The 19,577-nt window shown below is 36.3% G+C and overlaps 1 protein-coding gene across 1 annotated transcript; it reads right to left on the bottom strand.

The window, feature by feature from the left end:
* Window positions 1-16,281: 16,281 nt before the first annotated feature.
* Window positions 16,282-17,308, bottom strand: LOC101687723 (olfactory receptor 4K15-like). The gene has a single exon (XM_004781923.3). It carries the CDS (start codon window positions 17,254-17,256, stop codon window positions 16,282-16,284), a length of 975 nt encoding a protein of 324 aa, XP_004781980.2. The 5' UTR covers window positions 17,257-17,308.
* Window positions 17,309-19,577: the final 2,269 nt, after the last annotated feature.

Here is a 19,577-nt window from a genome sequence, read left to right as displayed (position 1 = left end):
ATCAATGAAACCTTTTGGACCTAGGGTTTTTCGGAGATTTGGTGTTAACAATTCAGTAGCATTAATATACTTGATATTGTAAAATTTTCTACATTTAATGGTTGTCGTTTTGGTGTACTCTGCATTTCAGTCTTTTTATCCATTGTCTAAAATCTTTCAAATTCAAATAAAAATAAAGGAAAAACCACTCATCTTTCTGACACCTACATTTGATACTAATTAGAATTTTGCTGCTAATATCACACACACACATGCATACATGCAGTCAATCCGACCTTTATTTTACATTTGTTGCTAAAATTTTCTCAAGTGAGTCAAAAGTTATGCATGCTGAATTTAGAATTAATATTTGTGTCAATGATAAAAACAGGGCAAGATATATTCTTATGAAACGTGATTCACCATTGATTATAAGTACATTTCTTCCTATTTTCCCACCAGGTTTTAGTGAAAATACTCTGAATATTTAGATCCAGATGTTGCCATTAATTTTTTTCCTTTATATATTTACTTCTAAGAATTGTCTTTGAAAAGAGCTCTACTTAGGATGAACCATGCTTTGCTTTTTCCTGATATGCCATTTTTGCCTACTGTAAGTTAGGGTGTAATGACTGGTAACTGCCAGGTACTACTGCAGTTGCTGGAGTTACTAGATGTACCTCTGCTCACAGCCCCAAGAGCAGAATATCATCTATTCTCAGCTAGAATTTTCCTTATCCTACAAAGAAAGCCTGTACGCAGTGACTCTCCGTGTACCTTACTCTCCCTTCTCTCAAATTCTCACTGTCACTTTCATTTTACTTACCTATTCTGGACATCATGAAATGAAATCCTACAATATGTGGCCTTTTGAGATTGGCTTCTTTCTTTCCCGTAGGATAATGTTTACAAGGTTCATTTATGCTGCAGCATGTATCAGTACTTTGTTTCTTTTTGTGGCTGTATAGCATTCTGTCTTTTGAATATAAAGCATTTTCTTTAACCATACAACACCTGGACATTTGAGTAGTTTCTCTTTTCCAGCTATTACTAGTAATGCTGCTGTGAACAGTCATGATCTTAATTTGAACATTTTTTCACTTCTGTAGCGTATATCCCTGTGAGTAGAATTGCTGGATCATAAGCTAACTGTAAATTGAACATTTTGAGGGACTGTCAAACTATTTTCCAAAGAGGCTACAACACTTTTATATTACAACCTCAACCAAAGAGAGTGCAGCGGAGAAATTAGGTCTTGGTCCTGAGCCGCCACTGTGCCCCAGAATGCTGGGGTCAGACTCCTGTGAGGGGCTGGGAGCCTCGCCACATGGCAGAGGCTCTAGAGCCAGAGGGCAGGTGCTACAGAGCCTGAGACGCGTGCGCCCCTCCCCCTCCCCTGAGAGAGGTGCCCGAAGCCAAAGGCCCCCCCCCCCCCCCCCCCCCGCCATCAGAGCTTGAGACGGGTGCCCGCCCCACACACTCCCCTGAGAGAGGTGTGCCAAGGCCCAGCCTGGTGCTCTAGGACTCACGCCATTCCACCAGAGCCTGAGTGGACACGACTCTCACCCCCAATCTATATAATATGGATTTCAATTTTCTATGTATTCTCTTTTCTTTCTTTCTTTTTTTTCTTTTTGCATAAAAAATTAATTATGTATTTTATGGTGACCAATATAACACAATAAAAAAATAACATTTTATTAATTTATTTGTCCGAGAGAGAGTATGCACAAGCAAGGGGAGCAGCAGTTAGAGGGAATGGCAGGCAGAGAGAGTGTCAGGCAAAGGGAGAAGCAGGTTTCCCCACAAATCTGGGAGCCCGTTGCAGGACTTGCTCCCAGGACTCTGGGATAATGACCTGAACCAAAGTAGTTGCTTAACCAACTGAGACACCCAGGCATCACCAACTTGCTATATATTTTCACTAATGTCCGTTACTTTTTTGCTTTTTTGACTTGAGTCATCCTTCCAGGTATGAAGTGGTATCTTTATTTTTATTAGTGCTTTCCCTAATGTTATTGGCCATTGTTTCATGTGCTTATTTTGGCCATTTGTTTGTCTTCCTTAGGGAAATATATGTTCAAATCCTTTGAGCAATTTTAAAATGGGTTGTCTTAGGGGTGTTAGAGAGGAGAAGAGAGTTGGGATAAATTGGAAGGGGAGGTCAATCATGAGAGACTATGGACTCTGAAAAACAATCTGAGGGGCTTGAAGTGGTGGGGGCAGGGGTGGGAGGTTGGGGTACCAGGTGGTGGGTATTATAGAGGGCATGGATTACATGGAGCACTGGGTGTGGTGAAAAAATAATGAATACTGTTATGCTGAAAATAAACAAATTAATTTAAAAAAGGGGGGGAACTGTAAAGATCCTGGATTCTGTAATGTCACTGAGCCATCAAATCAAACAACTATGAAGAATTCCTCTCTCTGAACTTCCTATTATGTGAGGAAATTAGCTTCTACTTTAATCTTGGTTTTATCATTTTTGCAAAAATATATCCTGACTGGTATCAAAATAAATGTTAGGGGAACCTGGGTGGCTCAGTGGGTTGGTCCTCTGCCTTCAGCTTTGGTCATGATCTCAGGGTCCTGGGATCGAGCCCTGCATTGAGCTCTCCCTGTATTGGGGAGCTTGCTTTCCCGCTCTCCTTGCCTGCCTCTCTGCCTCCTGTGACCTCTTTCTCCCTCTGTCAAATAAATAAAAAAAATCTTTAAAATAAATAAATAAATAAATAAATAAATAATAAAATGGATTGTCCTTTTATTGTTGAATTGTAGAAGGTATTAATAATATATTTTGGACATACATCCATTAACAGATATATAATATGCAATTATTTTCTTCTAATCTATAGGATGTCTTTTTACTTTCTTGAATATATCCTTTGAAGTTTTTACTTTAATCGTAGTTTTTAAATATATTTTTAATTTTCTTTTTATTTCAATTTTTCAAGTTAGTTAACCTGTAGCATATTATTAGTTTCAGGATAGAGTTTAGTGATTCATCAGTTGCATATAACACCCAGTGCTCATTGCGGCAGTTGTCCATCAGCTAATTATCCTATCCCCTCACCCACATTCCATACAACACCTCTCAGTGTGTTCTCTATAGTTAAGAATCTCTTTGGTTTGCCTCTCTGTTTTTACCTTATTTCATTTTTCCTTCCCTTCTCCTATTTTCATCTGTTTTGTTCCTTTTTTTTTTCTGTATATTTTTTTAATTAATTTTTTATTTTTTATAAACATATATATTTATCCCCAGGGGTACAGGTGTGTGAATCACCAGTTTTACACACTTCACAGCACTCACCAAAGCACATACCCTCCCCAATGTCCATAATCCCACCCCCTTCTCCCAAATCCCCTCCCCCCACCAACCCTCAGTTTGTTTTGTGAGAATAAGAGTCACTTATGGTTTGTCTCCCTCCCAATCCCATCTTGTTTCATTGATTCTTCTCCTACCCACTTAAGCTTCCATGTTGCATCACCACTTCCTCATATCAGGGAGATCATATGATAGTTGTCTTTCTCTGCTTGACTTATTTCGCTAAGCATGATACGCTCTAGTTCCATCCATGTTGTCACAAATGGCATATTTCATTTCTTTTGATGGCTGCATAGTATTCCATTGTGTATATATACCACGTCTTCTTGATCCATTCATCTGTTGATGGACATCTAGGTTCTTTCCATAGTTTGGCTATTGTGGACATTGCTGCTATAAACATTCGGGTGCACGTGCCCCTTTGGATCACTACGTTTGTATCTGTAGGGTAAATACCCAATAGTGCAATTGCTGGGTCATAGGGCAGTTCTATTTTCAACATTTTGAGGAACCTCCTTGCTGTTTTGCAGAGTGGCTGCACCAGCTTGCATTCCCACCAACAGTGTAGGAGGGTTCCCCTTTCTCCACATCCTCGCCAGCATCTGTCATTTCCTGACTTGTTGATTTTAGCCATTCTGACTGGTGTGAGGTGATATCTCATTGTGGTTTTGATTTGTATTTCCCTGATGCCGAGTGATATGGAGCACTTTTTCATGTGTCTGTTGGCCATCTGGATGTCTTCTTTGCAGAAATGTCTGTTCATATCCTCTGCCCATTTCTTGATTGGATTATTTGTTCTTTGGGTGTGGAGTTTGCTAAGTTCTTTATAGATTCTGGACACTAGTCCTTTATCTGATATGTCATTTGCAAATATCTTCTCCCATTCTGTCAGTTGTCTTTTGATTTTGTTAACTGTTTCCTTTGCTGTGCAAAAGCTTTTGATCTTGATGAAATCCCAATAGTTCATTTTTGCCCTTGCTTCCCTTGCCTTTGGCATTGTTCCTAAGAAGATGTTGCTGCGGCTGAGGTCGAAGAGGTTGCTGCCTGTGTTCTCCTCAAGGATTTTGATGGATTCATTTCGCACATTGAGGTCCTTCATCCATTTTGAATCTATTTTTGTGTGTGGTGTAAGGAAATGGTCCAATTTCATTTTTCTGCATGTGGCTGTCCAATTTTCCCAGCACCATTTATTGAAGAGGCTGTCTTTTTTCCATTGGACATTCTTTCCTGCTTTGTCAAAGATTAGTTGACCGTAGAGTTGAGGGTCTATTTCTGGGCTCTCTATTCTGTTCCATTGATCTATGTGTCTGTTTTTGTGCCAGTACCATGCTGTCTTGATGATGACAGCTTTGTAATAGAGCTTGAAGTCCGGAATTGTGATGCCACCAACGTTGGCTTTCTTTTTCAATATCCCTTTGGCTATTCGAGGTCTTTTATGGTTCCATATAAATTTTAGCATTATTTGTTCCATTTCTTTGAAAAAGATGGGTGGTACCTTGATAGGAATTGCATTAAATGTGTAGATTGCTTTAGGTAGCATAGACATTTTCACAATATTTATTCTTCCAATCCAGGAGCATGGAACATTTTTCCATTTCTTTGTGTCTTCCTCAATTTCTTTCATGAGTACTTTATAGTTTTCTGAGTATAGATTCTGTGTCTCTTTGGTTAGGTTTATTCCTAGGTATCTTATGGTTTTGGGTGCAATTGTAAATGGGATTGACTCCTTAATATCTCTTTCTTCTGTCTTGCTGTTGGTGTAGAGAAATGCAACTGATTTCTGTGCATTGATTTTATATCCTGACACTTTACTGAATTCCTGTACAAGTTCTAGCAGTTTTGGAGTGGAGTCTTTTGGGTTTTCCACATATAGTATCATATCATCTGCGAAGAGTGATAATTTGACTTCTTCTTTGCCGATTTGGATGCCTTTAATTTCCTTTTGTTGTCTGATTGCTGAGGCTAGGACCTCTAGTACTATGTTGAATAGCAGTGGTGATAATGGACATCCCTGCCGTGTTCCTGACCTTAGCGGAAAAGCTTTCAGTTTTTCTCCATTGAGAATGATATTTGCGGTGGGTTTTCCTTATATCAGATCAATTAGATTTTAAGCCAATGACTATAATAAGAGATGAGGAAGGACACTATATCATACTTAAAGGGTCTGTCCAACAAGAAGATTTAACAATTTTAAATATCTATGTCCCCAACGTGGGAGCAGCCAACTATATAAACCAATTAATAACAAAATCAAAGAAACACATGAACAATAATACAATAATAGTAGGGGACTTTAACACTCCCCTCACTGAAATGGACAGATCATCCAAGCAAAAGATCAGCAAGGAAATAAAGGCCTTAAACAATACACTGGACCAGTTGGACATCACAGATATATTCAGAATATTTCATCCCAAAGCAACGGAATACACATTCTTCTCTAGTGCACATGGAACATTCTCCAGAATAGATCACATCCTCGGTCCTAAATCAGGACTCAACCGGTATCAAAAGATTGGGATCATTCCCTGCTTATTTTCAGACCACAATGCTCTAAAGCTAGAACTCAACCACAAAAGGAAGTTTGGAAAGAACCCAAATACATGGAGACTAAATAGCATCCTTCTAAAGAATGAATGGGTCAATGGGGAAATTAATGAAGAATTGAAAAAAATCATGGAAACAAATGATAATGAAAATACAACGTTTCAAAATCTGTGGGACACAACAAAGGCAGTCCTGAGAGGAAAATATATAGCAGTACAAGCCTTTCTCAAGAAACAAGAAAGGTCTCAGGTACACAACCTAACCCTACACCTAAAGGAGCTGGAGAAAGAACAAGAAAGAAACCCTAAGCCCAGAAGGAGAAGTGAAATCGTAAAGATCAGAGCAGAAATCAATGAAATAGAAACCAAAAAAACAATAGCACAAATCAACGAAACTAGGAGCTGGTTCTTTGAAAGAATTAATAAAATTGATAAACCCCTGGCCCGACTTATCAAAAAGAAAACAGAAAGGACCCAAATAAATAAAATCATGAATGAAAGAGGAGAGATAACAACTAACACCAAAGAAATACAAACTATTATAAGAACATACTATGAGCAACTCTACGCCAATAAATTTGACAATCTGGAAGAAATGGATTCATTCCTAGAGACATATAAACTACCACAACTGAACCAGGAAGAAATAGAAAGCCTGAACAGACCCATAACCAGTAAGGAGATTGAAACAGTCATTAAAAATCTCCAAACAAACAAAAGCCCAGGGCCAGACGGCTTCCCGGGGGAATTCTACCAAACATTTAAAGAAGAACTAATTCCTATTCTCCTGAAACTGTTCCAAAAAATAGAAATGGAAGGAAAACTTCCAAACTCATTTTATGAAGCCAGCATCACATTGATCCCCAAACCAGACAAGGATCCCATCCAAAAAAGAGAGCTATAGACCAATATCCTTGATGAACACAGATGCGAAAATACTCAACAAAATACTAGCCAATAGGATTCAACAGTACATTAAAAAGATTATTTACCATGACCAAGTGGGATTTATTCCAGGGCTACAAGGTTGGTTCAACATCGGCAAATCAGTCAATGTGATACAACACATCAATAAAAGAAAGAACAAGAACCATATGATACTCTCAATAGATGCTGAAAAGCATTTGACAAAGTACAGCATCCCTTCCTGATTAAAACTCTTCAAAGTGTAGGGATAGAGGGCACATACCTCAATATCATCAAAGCCATCTATGTTTTGTTTCTTAAATTCCACACGAGTGAAATCATTTAGTAGTTGTCTTTCTCTGAATGACTTATTTCACTCGCATAATACCGTCTAGTTCCATCCATGTTGTTGCAAATGGCAAGATTTCACTCTTTTTGATGGCTGAGTAAAATATTCCATTGTATATATATGCCACATCTTCTTTATCCATTTATCCATCACTGGACATCTGGTATCTTTCCATATTTAGGCAATTTAGGACATTGCTGCTATAAACATTGGGGTACATGTGCCCCTTTGAATCACTATTTTTGTGTCCTTTGGATTATTGTTTTTAGTGTCAAGATAAGAGACCATCGTCCAATCCATGGTCACAAAAAATTACTCCTCTGGGTATTTATATTATTATTTTTCAGTGCAGATTGTGTTTGCAACTTCTGAATTTACTGGACGTTTTAATAGGAATTTGTTAAGACCGAAATAATATGCAAGTTCCAAATAATGACTTTGAAGTAAAAGCTTGTCAAACACTATTTGGTATAGTCAGTTGTGTTTCACAGTTTATAAGGCCATATAAGGCATGCATAATCATTTGTATCTTATTTTGCAATCTTGGTATTTTTGAAGAGATTATCCCACATTTTCATGTGAAACCTATTTGATTATTTCTTTCAGATTGCTAAGTCTTGATATAATCTTTTAAACTAAATTATTTGTAATATTTATGGTCAAATATTACTTCTCTGAGACTTTTGAAACATTGGTTCATGGTTGGAGAATAGAATGAGAAGCAAACTGTTGAAAAAGAAAAAAGAAAAGTAAGCTAATTGTGGAATATGGCTTAAAAGGAAGGATAAAGTTAATAGAATTATTATAATAATTATGGTGAAATATACTAATGTTCTTTATATAAAAAGAAAACAAGAGATGAGTAAAAAAAAAAAAAAGGCTTTATTGTGTCTAAACTGTCGGTAATGTTTTCAAAGCTTTTGGCTCATTTTGTTTCCATTGCCATATGAGAAATAATTTTCGCTCTTTCGTATGTAGTTGTTTGAAAACCATATTTTAATGATTTGATACAATTTGATACAATTTGTCATCCTATTTTAGCATTAATATTCTAGTTTTTAAAATTTGACATAAAGGTAAAGCTAAAATTTTATAAGAGCATTCCTGATGGTGGCCATCTTGCAGAATATCACATGTTCATTGTTTTTTGAGGAAGGAATTACAGCAGCTGTTCACTTCACCCACCTGACATTCTTTGGGATAAAGGGGTGATGAATTCATGGATTTAGACTTGTTTCTGACATCGAGAAAGATGCACATTAAATATGGATGACTTTTTAAGTTTTTATTTTAATTCCTGTTATCATACAGTGTAGTATAAATTTCAGGTGTACAATATAGTGATTTACCACTTCCATAGAATACCTGGTTCTCATCACAAGTGTACTCCTTAATCCCCATCAAATTTTGTGTGCCAATTGTACCTCAGCAAAGCTGTTTTTGGAAAAGGAAAACAAAGGAAAATGGATTAGGTATACATAGCATCTGAAAAAAAAGTATCTCTAACATTTTTAGGCTGTGACATTGCCAGCATTCTGTTTATTACTTGTTCCACATTATACCATGGACTTTTTTTTTTTTTTTGAAGTATAATTGATGCACATTGTTACATTAGTTTCAGGTGCACAACATAGTGATTTGACAAGTCTATACACTGTGGTATGTTACACCACAAGTGGTAATCACCGTATGTCACCATATAGTGCTATTATAATACTGCTGAGCGTATTTCCCATGCTGTACCTTTTATCCTCATGACTTAACTCATTCCATAACTGGAAACTTCCATAACTGGCAACCCACTTCCCTTCACCCATTTAGCCCTTCTACCCATATCCCTTCCCCCAGCTACTTTCATATTTTTCTCTGTATTTATGGGTTTCTGCTTTTTTTTTTTTTTTTTGCTTGTTTATTTGTCTTTTACATTCCACGTATAAGTGGAATCATATGGTACTTGACTCTCTCCATTCAGTTATGTCACTTATCATAATACCTCTAGCCCATCTAGTTGCCTCAAATGGCAAGATCTTATCCTTTCTTATGGCTGTATAATATTCCATTATATCATATGTATTACATCACTCTGTGTGTAGGTACATGTATGTATGTATATCATCTCTTTTTTATCCACTTATCCATTTGAACACTTAAATTTCTTCTATATCTTGGCTATTGTAAGTACTTCTGCAATAAACAGGGGTGCATATATCTTTTTCAGTTAGTGTTTTCAGTGTTTTTTAATGTGGGGATGGGAGGGAGTGAATATCCAGTAGTGGAATTACTGGATTCCATGCTATTTCTTTCATTTTCTGAGCATTTCCCATACTATTTCCACATGGCTACACCAATTTACATTCCATATTATCAGTGTCCAAGTGTTCCTTTCTTTCTACATTCTCACCAACACCTATTATTGTCTTTTTTATTCTAGCCATTCTGACAGTAATGTGATACCTCATTGTGGCTTTGATTTGTCTTTCCTTGGTGAATAGTGATGTGGAAATCTTCTCATGTGTCTATTGGCCATCTGTACATCCTTTTTGGAAAAAAATATGTATTCTAACCCTCCATTTTAAATCAAATTATTTGGGAGGTTTTTTGGTGGTCATTGTCTAAATTTTCACTCAGTTTTGATATTAACCCCTTATCAGATATATCTCTTCCAGATGTCTTCTCTCATTTAGTAGGTTGCCTTATCACTTTGTTGATTGTTTTCTGTGTGGAGCAAAACCTTATTATTTAGTTATAGACCTAATAGTTTATTTTTGTTTTGTTTAGCTTTCCTGAGGGGACAAACCTAGAAAAATGTTGCTGTGGTGAATGGGGAAGGGATTAGTGCCAATGTTTTCTTCTAGGAGTTTTATGGTTTCTGGTCTCACTTGAAGGTCTTAAATCCATTTTAAGTTTGTTTTGGGGTATGGTGTAAGAAAATAGTCTAGTTTCACATATAACTGTCCAGTTTTCCCAGCCCCACTTAAATCAAAGAGACTGCTTTTTTCCCCGTTGTATATTCTTGTCTTCTTCATCATAGATTGACTATATAAGCATGGTTTTATTGCTAAGCTCTTTATCCTTCTTCCTTGTTTTGTGTGTGTGTGTGTGTGTGGTGTGTGTGCGCACATGCACACACGGGTGTGTTTGTGTGTGTGTATGCATGCATATGTGCATGTGGGCCAATACCATACTGGTTTGATTACTACAGCTTTGTAGTATATCTTGAAATCTGAAATTGTGATGCCTCCAGCTTTTTTCTTCTTTCTCAAAATTGCTTTGACTATTTAAGGTCTTTTGTAGTTCCATGTAAATTTTAGTATTTTTCTATTTTTGTAAAAAAAAAAAAAACTACTGGTATTTTGATAGGGATTGCACTGACTCTGTAGATTGCTTTGGGTATTAGGGTCATTTTAATAGTATTCTCCCAATCCATGAGCACAGAACATCTTTCCACTTCTTTGTATCATCTTCAGTTGCTTTCATCAGTGTTTTATAGTTTTTGGAGTACAGGTCTTTCACCTCCTTTGTTAAGTTTATTTCTAGATATTTTATTCTTTGCGGTGCAATTGTAAATGGAATTGTTCTCTTATTTTTCTGTTATTTAATTATTAATGTATAGAAATGCAGCCAATTTTGTGCATAAATTTTGTATCCTGCAACTTTGGAGAATTCATGTATTACTTCTAATAGGTTTTTGCTGTCGTTTTTAGGGTTTTCTACATATAACATCATGTCATTTAAAAATAGTGATAATTCAACTTTTCCCTTACCAATATGGTTGTTTTTTTTTTTGTTTTTGTTTTTGTTTTTTTTTGTTTTTTTTTTGTCTGATTGCTATGGATAGGGCTTCCAGTTCTATGAGGAATAAAAGTGATGAAAGCAAACATTGATGTCTTGTTCCTTATCTTAAAGGAAAAGTTCTCAGTTTTTCACTATTAAGTAGCATGTTAGCTATGGATTTTTCATTATGACCTTTATTATGTTGAGGTATGATCCTTCTAAACCCACTTCACTGAGGGTTTTATTTTAAAGATTTGTTTTCTTTATGAGAGAGAGAAAGAGAAAGAAAGAGAACAGAGGGAAGGGTGAAGGGAGAGAGAATCCTCAGCATACTCCCTGCTGAGCATAGAACTGGACTTGGGGCTTGATCTCAGGACCCTGAGATCAGGACCTGAGCCGAAACCAAGAGGCAGACACCCAACTGACTGATCCACCCAAGCGCCCCATTGAGGATTTTTATCCTGAAATGGATGTTGTATGTGTCATGTGCTTTTTCTGCCTCCATTGAGATGATTATATGATTCTTATCCTTCCTTTCTTGATATGCTTTGTCATGTTCATTGATTTGCAAATACTAAACCATCCTTGTCTCACCAGAATAAATCTACCTGATCATGGTATTTTTTTTTTAATTTTTTATTTTTGATAAACATATATTTTTATCCCCAGGGGTACAGGTCTGTGAATCACCAGGTTTACACACTTCACAGCACTCACCAAATCACATACCCTCCCCAATGTCCATAATCCCACCCCCTTTCTCCCAAACCCCCTCCCCCCGGCAACCCTCAAATCTATGGTTTGTCTCCCTCCCTATGACCTAGCAATTGCACTATTGGGTATTTACCCTAAAGATACAAATGTAGTGCTCCAAAGGGGCACATGCACCCGAATGTTTATAGCAGCAATGTCCACAATAGCCAAACTATGGAAAGAACCTGGATGTCCATCAACAGATGAATGGATCAAGAAGATGTGGTATATATACACAATGGAATACTATGCAGCCATCAAAAGAAATGAAATCTTGCCATTTGCAACAACGTGGATGGTATTTTTTTTTTAATGTATTGTTGGATTTCATTTGCTAATATTTTGTTAATGATTGTTACATCTCTGCTAATGAGCAATTTTGTCCTGTAGTTTGTTTTTTTTGGTAGATTCTGTGTCCAGTTTGACCCAGTGGAGTGTTTTGGAAATTTTCCTTCTTCTTTTTTTCTTTTTTTTTTTTTTTAATAGCTTAAGGAGAATAGGTATTAATTCTTTATTTTTTCTTATAATTTTTAAATTACAGTATAATTAACATAAGTGTTATATTAGTTTCAGGTTTATAAGATAGTGATTCAACATTCTCTGCATTACTCAGTGTTCATGATAAGTATACTCTTAATCTTTACCTATTTTACCCATTGCCCCCACCCTCCTCTCCTCTGGTAACTATTGGTTTCTATGAGTTTATGAATCTGGTTTTTGTTTGTCTCTTTTTTTCATTACCCATTTGTTTGGTTCCTTTTGGTAGAGTCTTTAGGGTTTTTTATATATACATATATAGATCATGTCATCTTCAAATAGTGACAGTTGAACTTCTTTACCAGTATGGTAGCCTATTTTTTTTTTTTTCTTGTATGATTGCTTTGGCTATGGCTTCCAGTTCTATGATGAATAAACATGTTGGAAGCAAACATCTTTGTCTTATTCCTGCTCTTACTGGAAGAGCTCTCCTTTTTTTTTACCATTGAGTGTGATGTTAGATGCAGGTTTTTCATAATGGCCCTAATTATGTTGAAGTATGTTAACTCTAAACTACTCTGTTGATGGTTTTTATTATGAATGGATTTTGTACTTTGTCAAATGCTTTTTCTCCATCTATTGAAATCATCATAGGGGTTTTTATCATTTCTCTTGTTGATGTGATGTATCATGTATTAACTGTTCCTTATTCTTTTATTATCTTTTTTAGAGAGGGAGAGTGGCAGAAGGAGAGGAGAAGAGAGCATCTTAAGCAGGTTCCATGTGCAGCGTGGAGCCCAGTGTGGGCTCCATCTCACATCACATAACCCTGAGATCATGACCCGAGCCAAAATCAAGTTGGATGTTTAACTGACTCAGCCATCCGGGTGCCTCAGTGTTAACTGTTCTTCAAATATTTGTTACAATTTCCCTGGAATTTCATCCTGGAATTCATCCAGTCCTGGGCTTTTATTTGTTGGGAATTTTTGGGTTGTTGATTCAATTTTGTTACTACTAATTGGTTTGTTCTGGTGTAGAATCTCCTCCTGATTCATCTTTTGAAGATGTTTTTAGGATGTTAGATGTACGTTTTTTTAGAATACATCCATTTATTCTAATTGGTCCAATTTGTTAGATATAATTTTTCATAGTATTCTCTTATAATCCTTTGTATTTCTGCAGTATCAGTTGATATTGCTCTTTCATTTCAGATTTAATTTGTTTGTGTCCTCTCTTTTTTCTTGATTATCTGGCTATATATTTATCAATTTTCTTTTTGAAGAACTAGCTCTAGGTTTCATTGAATCTTTCTACTTTTTTTTGTCTCTATTTCATTTATTTTCACTCTGATCTTTATTATTTCATTTATTCTGCTCACTTTAGTCTTTATTGTAGTCTTCTTTTTATTTGTTTGACTTTTTTCTTATTTCTATATGTAGCCCTGTATCATTATACATCTCCTTTTAGAATTGCTTTTGTCTTTAGGTCCATAATAAGTTGGTAGCCTCTGGTTCAAAAGTGAGAACTTATTTTCTCTTTCAGTAATATGAGTTCTAGTAGTTTGAGGGTGGATTCTTTTGGGTTTTCCATATAAAGAATCATGTCATCTGCAAAGAGAGAGAGTTTGACTTCTTCATTGTCAATTTGGATACCTTTTATTTCTCTTTGTTGTCTGATTGCTGTTGCTAGAACTTCTAATACTATGTTGAACAAGAGTGGTGAGAGTGGGCATCCTTGTCTTGTTCCTGATCTCAACGGGAAGGCTGCAAGCTTTTTCCCATTGAGGATGATATTTGCTGTGGATCTTTCTTTTTTTTTTTTTTTAAGATTTTTATTTATTTATTTGATAGACAAGAGAGATTACAAGTAGGCAGAGAGGCAGGCAGAGAGAGAGGGGGAAGCAGGCTCCCCGCTGAGCAGAGAGCCCAATGTGGGGCTCGATCCCAGGACTCTGAGATCATGACCTGAGCTGAAGGCAGAGGCTTAAGCCACTGAGCCACCCAGGCGATTCCTTGCTGTGGGTCTTTCATAGATAGATTTTATGAAGTTCAGGAATGTTCCCTCTATCCCTATGCTTTGAAGTGTTTTGATCAGGAACGGATGCTAGATTTTGTCAAATACTTTTTCTGCATTGATTGAGAGGACCACATGGCTCTTATCTCTTCTCGTATTAATTTGTTTTATCATGTTGATTGATTTGCGAATGTTGAACCATCCTTGTATCCCAGGGATGAATCCCACCTGGTCATGGTGGATAATCTTTTTAATGTGCTGTTGGATCCTGTTTGCTAGGATCTTGTTGAGAATCTTAGCATCCATATTCATCAGTGATATTGGTCTGAAATTCTCCTTTTTGGTAGGGTCTTTGCCTGGTTTGGGGATCAGGGTAATGCTGGCTTCATAGAAAGAGTCTGGAAGTTTTCCTTCTGCTTCAGTTTTTTGAAACAGCTTCAGGAGAATAGGTGTTATTTCTTCTTTGAAAGTTTGGTAGAATTCCCAGGGAATCCATCAGGTCCTGGGCTCTTGTTTTTTTGGGAGGTTTTTGATCACTGCTTCAATCTCATTACCAGAAAGTGGTCTATTCAGGTTGTCAATTTTTCCTGGTTCAATTTTGGGAGTTTATAGTTTTCCAGGAATGCATCCATTTCATCTAGGTTGCTTAGCTTATTGTCATATAACTGTTGATAATAACTTCTGATGATTGTTTCTACTTCCTTGGTGTTAGTTGTGATCTCTCCCTTTTCATTCATAATTAAATGAATTTGGGCTTTCTGTCTTTTCTTTTGGATTAGTGTGGCCAATGGTTTATTGATCTTATTGATTCTTTCAAAAAACCAACAGAGCATTCCCTTAAGATATTCTAAGGATTGGGATCTAAAAAACAGGTAACATTATAACAGAATGTGAAACTAGAACACAGTAGAAAATACAGGAAAAACTTGAATACAATGAAAGAGTAAAAGCCTCAAATAACCTATAGTGAGGATTCCTAGAAAAAAATCTCATTTTCATAAGTGATCATGAAGGAGTAAGTTCATGGCTATCCCAAAGTTCTTGAAATGTGGTATTATCATTTTCTGGACCTGCATTATGCAATATAAAAATAAAATTTTAACTAAGTCCACATAGAAAAATGATTCTTTCTAACAGTTATTAATATGTAAAATACTACCTTATTTGAGAAGACAGGAATTATGAAGGCCTATGGAGAGAGAGTGTGTGTTTTATATGAGCTTTCAGACTCCCATAATCATGATGACAAGTGGTAAAGAATTATAACTCAACTATGAAATTCTCCAGATTATTTTATCAGTATTGACAGAAATTAATGAGTGCCTGGGTGACTCAGTCAGTTAGGCATTTGCCTTTGACTCATGTCATGATTCTGGGGTCCTGGAATTGAGCCTTGAAATAGGGTTCCCTGCTCATCAGAGATTTTGCTTCTCCCCTCTTCTCACCCTCTGCCTTTCCCCCTGCTCACACTGGACTGTTTCTCTGTCAAATAAATAAATACAATATTTTTATAAAAATAAACAGAAATTACCCCAACTAACAAATGCAACACACTCTGGTGAATAAGTTTATTCAGCAAGTTGTTTTACATGAATAATATGTATTAAGCAGCAACATTGAAGAAGGATTTGTTAAAGTGTAGACTGTGCCTTTGCTGAATAGCCTTAATATTTTATGTGTTCCTATACCATTAACACCAATCATAGCATTATCTTCATGTATGTATCAGTACATAGCTCTGTGAAATAAAGTCTTATTTAGGTTTATCCTGTATATGTAAATCTGTTTTCTCTATTGTATAGAGAAATATACCTATTAGTACATAATTGACATCTGAGTGGTCCTGTTTTGAGAGGTAGACATACAACTTATTTATTTCATCTGAGTAAATGCCATTTCTGAATGTACTCAAAAGCTATATATTAAATTTTTTTAAATAAAAAGAAGGAAATAGGAAAAAAAAAAACACAATAAGGGAAGCGAAGAATTTAAATATCAAAAAGGACCATTCTTTGGAATTATTATAATTTTATTATAATTACTCACTCAATCAAATTAATCTACCCTTCCCATTGGTCAAAATGATCTACTTTTACATCATAGTGATTCCATTTGTAATTGTCTAGGAATAAGGCTACAGTAGTTACAGTTGTATAAGTTTACTTTGTTTCCCAGAAAAGAACATTTCTTATGACTGTAGAAACCTGACCAGGCTTCAGGTACCGACTCTTCAGTTTTGACATAGCTGCCTTCACTTCTTTGTTCCTTAGAGTGTAAATAACTGGGTTTAAGATGGGAGTAAAGATGGTGTAAAAAACAGCAAGGACTTTGTCAACAGAATAACCACTGAAGGGCCACACGTAGATGAAGATGCATGGTCCAAAGAATAGTATGACCACAGTGATATGAGCAGTCAGTGTGGAGCGGGCCTTTGCCATGCTAGCAGAGGAGCGGTTCCTGACGGTGATAAGTATCACAGTGTAGGAGACAACCAAAAGGAGAAAGGAGCTCATAGAAAGAAAGCCACTGTCTGCAACTATAAGTAGGCTGACAACATAAGTGTCTATGCAGGCCAGCTTTGTCACTAGAGGGAGGTCACAGAAAAAACTGTCTACCTGATTTGGGCCACAAAAAGGCAAGTTAACAGTAAATGCCAACTGGCTAGTAGTATGGATGAAACCCACAAGCCAGGGGATGAGAACAAGAATAATACACACACGGCGACTCATTATTGTCATGTAGTGGAGAGGTTTGCATATAGCAACGTAACGGTCATAAGCCATGGATACAAGGAGCACCATTTCACTGCCAGCGAAAAGGTGAACGCAGAAAATCTGGGCCAGGCAGGCATCAAATGAAATAGTCTTGTGCTCAACCAGAAAGTCTGCAATCATTTTAGGGGTAGCAAAAGAGGCAACGCATATATCTATAAAAGAGAGGTTCGCAAGCAGGAAGTACATGGGGGTATGAAGGCGGGCATCTGAGGTTACAGTGAGGATGATAAGAAAGTTGCCCAGCAGTATTGCTAGGTAAAGTAGTGAAAATATGAGAAACAAGAAAGGCTGGAGCTCCTGGGAATTAGAGAGCCCCAGCAACACAAACTCGGTCACCCGGGAATGATTTATGTCATTCATTGACTTTGGGAGGATTGTATCTTGTTACCTGAATAGGAGAGAAACAGAAATCAGTCAGTAAGCATGGGTTTCATTTCCCATTTCTACTTCCTTCTTTAGAGATTCTAATTTCTACTTATATTTATGTATCTGGATTTTCATGAATCATTAAAAAGTATATAAGCAATATAATAACAATAAAGTGGGATAAAGGGGAGAGTATTGAGATGTTTGACATTGTCATGTCCAGTTATATGAATTTGAGGAATGTAAGCTACTTACTTTACAAATGAAATTGAAAATCTGAAATGTTTTCTTGACATTACAGAAATCTAGTATAAGAAGTTACAAAGACAATATCTGAATAGTTTTTTCTATAACAAATTATATAACATGTTTTTAAATGGCTAACACAGGAAGACAGTTTCACAATGTTGACCCCAAAAGTGAGACACAAAAGTGTGTATACTATATGAACCTATTTAAATAAAGTTCAAAATAGGCTACACCGATCTATGATATTATCAAAGCTCCTGGAGGGGTTTTCCTGGAAGGGCAATAGGAACAGGAAGGTGACAGAAAGGGCTTCTGAAGTGTTGGTAATGTTCTGTTTCTTGATGTGATTGATAGATACAAGTGTTTGCTTTGTGAAAACTTGCAAGATGTACAAGATCTGCCACGTGTAGTTTTGTGCATATTTTATTTGTTAATAAAAAATACAAGAGGTAAATAGACACCATTATCTGGTGTGAGAACTCATAGGCAGAATCATTGCCTTCAGTGATTAGGTCTTATTCTCTTCTCTATTCATTTACAAATTTTATGAACTAAAATACAAAACCTAACAAAACCCAAAGATCTAGAGTTCATTGGAACTCTTCCTGGAGTTGTGACTCATCTCTTCCTGGAGTTCTGTTCTATAAAGGAATCCAGTATATTTGTTCTTTTCAATTATTTCCTGATGTTAAGTTTCATTAACCTCAGCTATTGTTACTAATAGCCAAAGATGTAATATTGAATTATAACTGACATTTAATTTGGTGGGGTTTTAAAAATTATAGTTATATTGTACAGTAGTATTCATAGTAAGAAATCCAGACTGTGAAAAAACAACATTTCTTTTTTTGTTGTTTGGTTATTATATACCCTATTTTATCAACACTTTCTCCCTTTTATGTTATTTATACTTTTATAAGCTATCTAGAACTTGGAAACATTGTATAGTGAATAAAAAAAAAATGTGAAATGTAAAGAAATATCTCTCTCTACATCTAAATCACTTCTTTGGAAGGGAGTGTCTTTTATTTTACTGATTTCTAATTATTTGCAGTTTTTTTATATTAACGTTTTCTTAAATCTAATTGCAATTGCCTAGTGTTTCCTTGAGTTTCACTGGAGGATTTACACATAAATATAGGGCACGTGATGAATAATTTTAATATAGGGACTCATCCCTATATTTCAAATCTCTAGTTGTCTTGAAAATTCCCCCAAAGAATTCACATATCATCACTAATTATATCAAAACTATGGCTCACGGATGTTCAGAAGAGACTGCCAGCAGAGTCTGAAGTCAGAAGGGCTGGAGGTAAAATTATGCAGTGGAGTACTTTGTCTTTGAGAAGCCACCACATTCTTCTTCTGTGTTTTTCCCTTCCTCATCATTTCATAGTAGCCAGTTTTTGAGTTAACTCCAGGTATACAGCATGGCCTTTCCTCCCTGGGAAACACACTGACTCAGACTCCTTGACACAAATACTGTAATGAATGCCTAGAAGCAGGCAAGGAAATGATACCCAATAAGACCAACTAATAGGGGCTCTTATGTGTCCTATCAGAAACAGCAAAGCCTTAAATTAATCACAGGGAATGAATCTCCCTCCCAGGGAGACCTTCTAGAGATATAGAAGAACAGAGTGGCAGAGAAGATTTTCTGGTACCTTACAAATAAAATGTATAATCCACTTATGTGAGAAAATCACAGGAACCATCTTCCCAATAAATCTTCTGCAAAGTTGTATGCTTCCATGTCAGGGGTTTCTTGGATGGCCCTCCTCCCCACTCATAAACACTGTCTCCCTCAAAAAAAGTAAATACATAAAAAAATAAGAGCACCTAGGTGGCTTAGTTGGTAAATCATCTGCCTTCAGTTCAGGTCATGATCCCGGGGTCCAGGGATTAAGCCCCAAGCCAGGCTCCCTCCTTAGCAGAGACCCTGCTTCTCCCTCTCCCTCTGCTTCCCTTACTTGTGCTCTCTCACTCTCTCTGTGTCAAATAAACAAATCTTCAAAAATAATAATGTATTTTTTTCAAATCAGAGTATTTTCTGATAATTTTATATG

This window comes from Mustela putorius, unplaced genomic scaffold (assembly GCF_011764305.1).
Source record: "Mustela putorius furo isolate JIRA1106 unplaced genomic scaffold, ASM1176430v1.1 tig00003896_pilon_pilon_pilon, whole genome shotgun sequence".
In the NCBI taxonomy this organism is placed as follows: domain Eukaryota; kingdom Metazoa; phylum Chordata; class Mammalia; order Carnivora; family Mustelidae; genus Mustela; species Mustela putorius.
The sequence above is the reverse complement of the archived record's forward strand: the minus strand, read 5'-3'. Positions and strand labels throughout refer to the sequence as shown.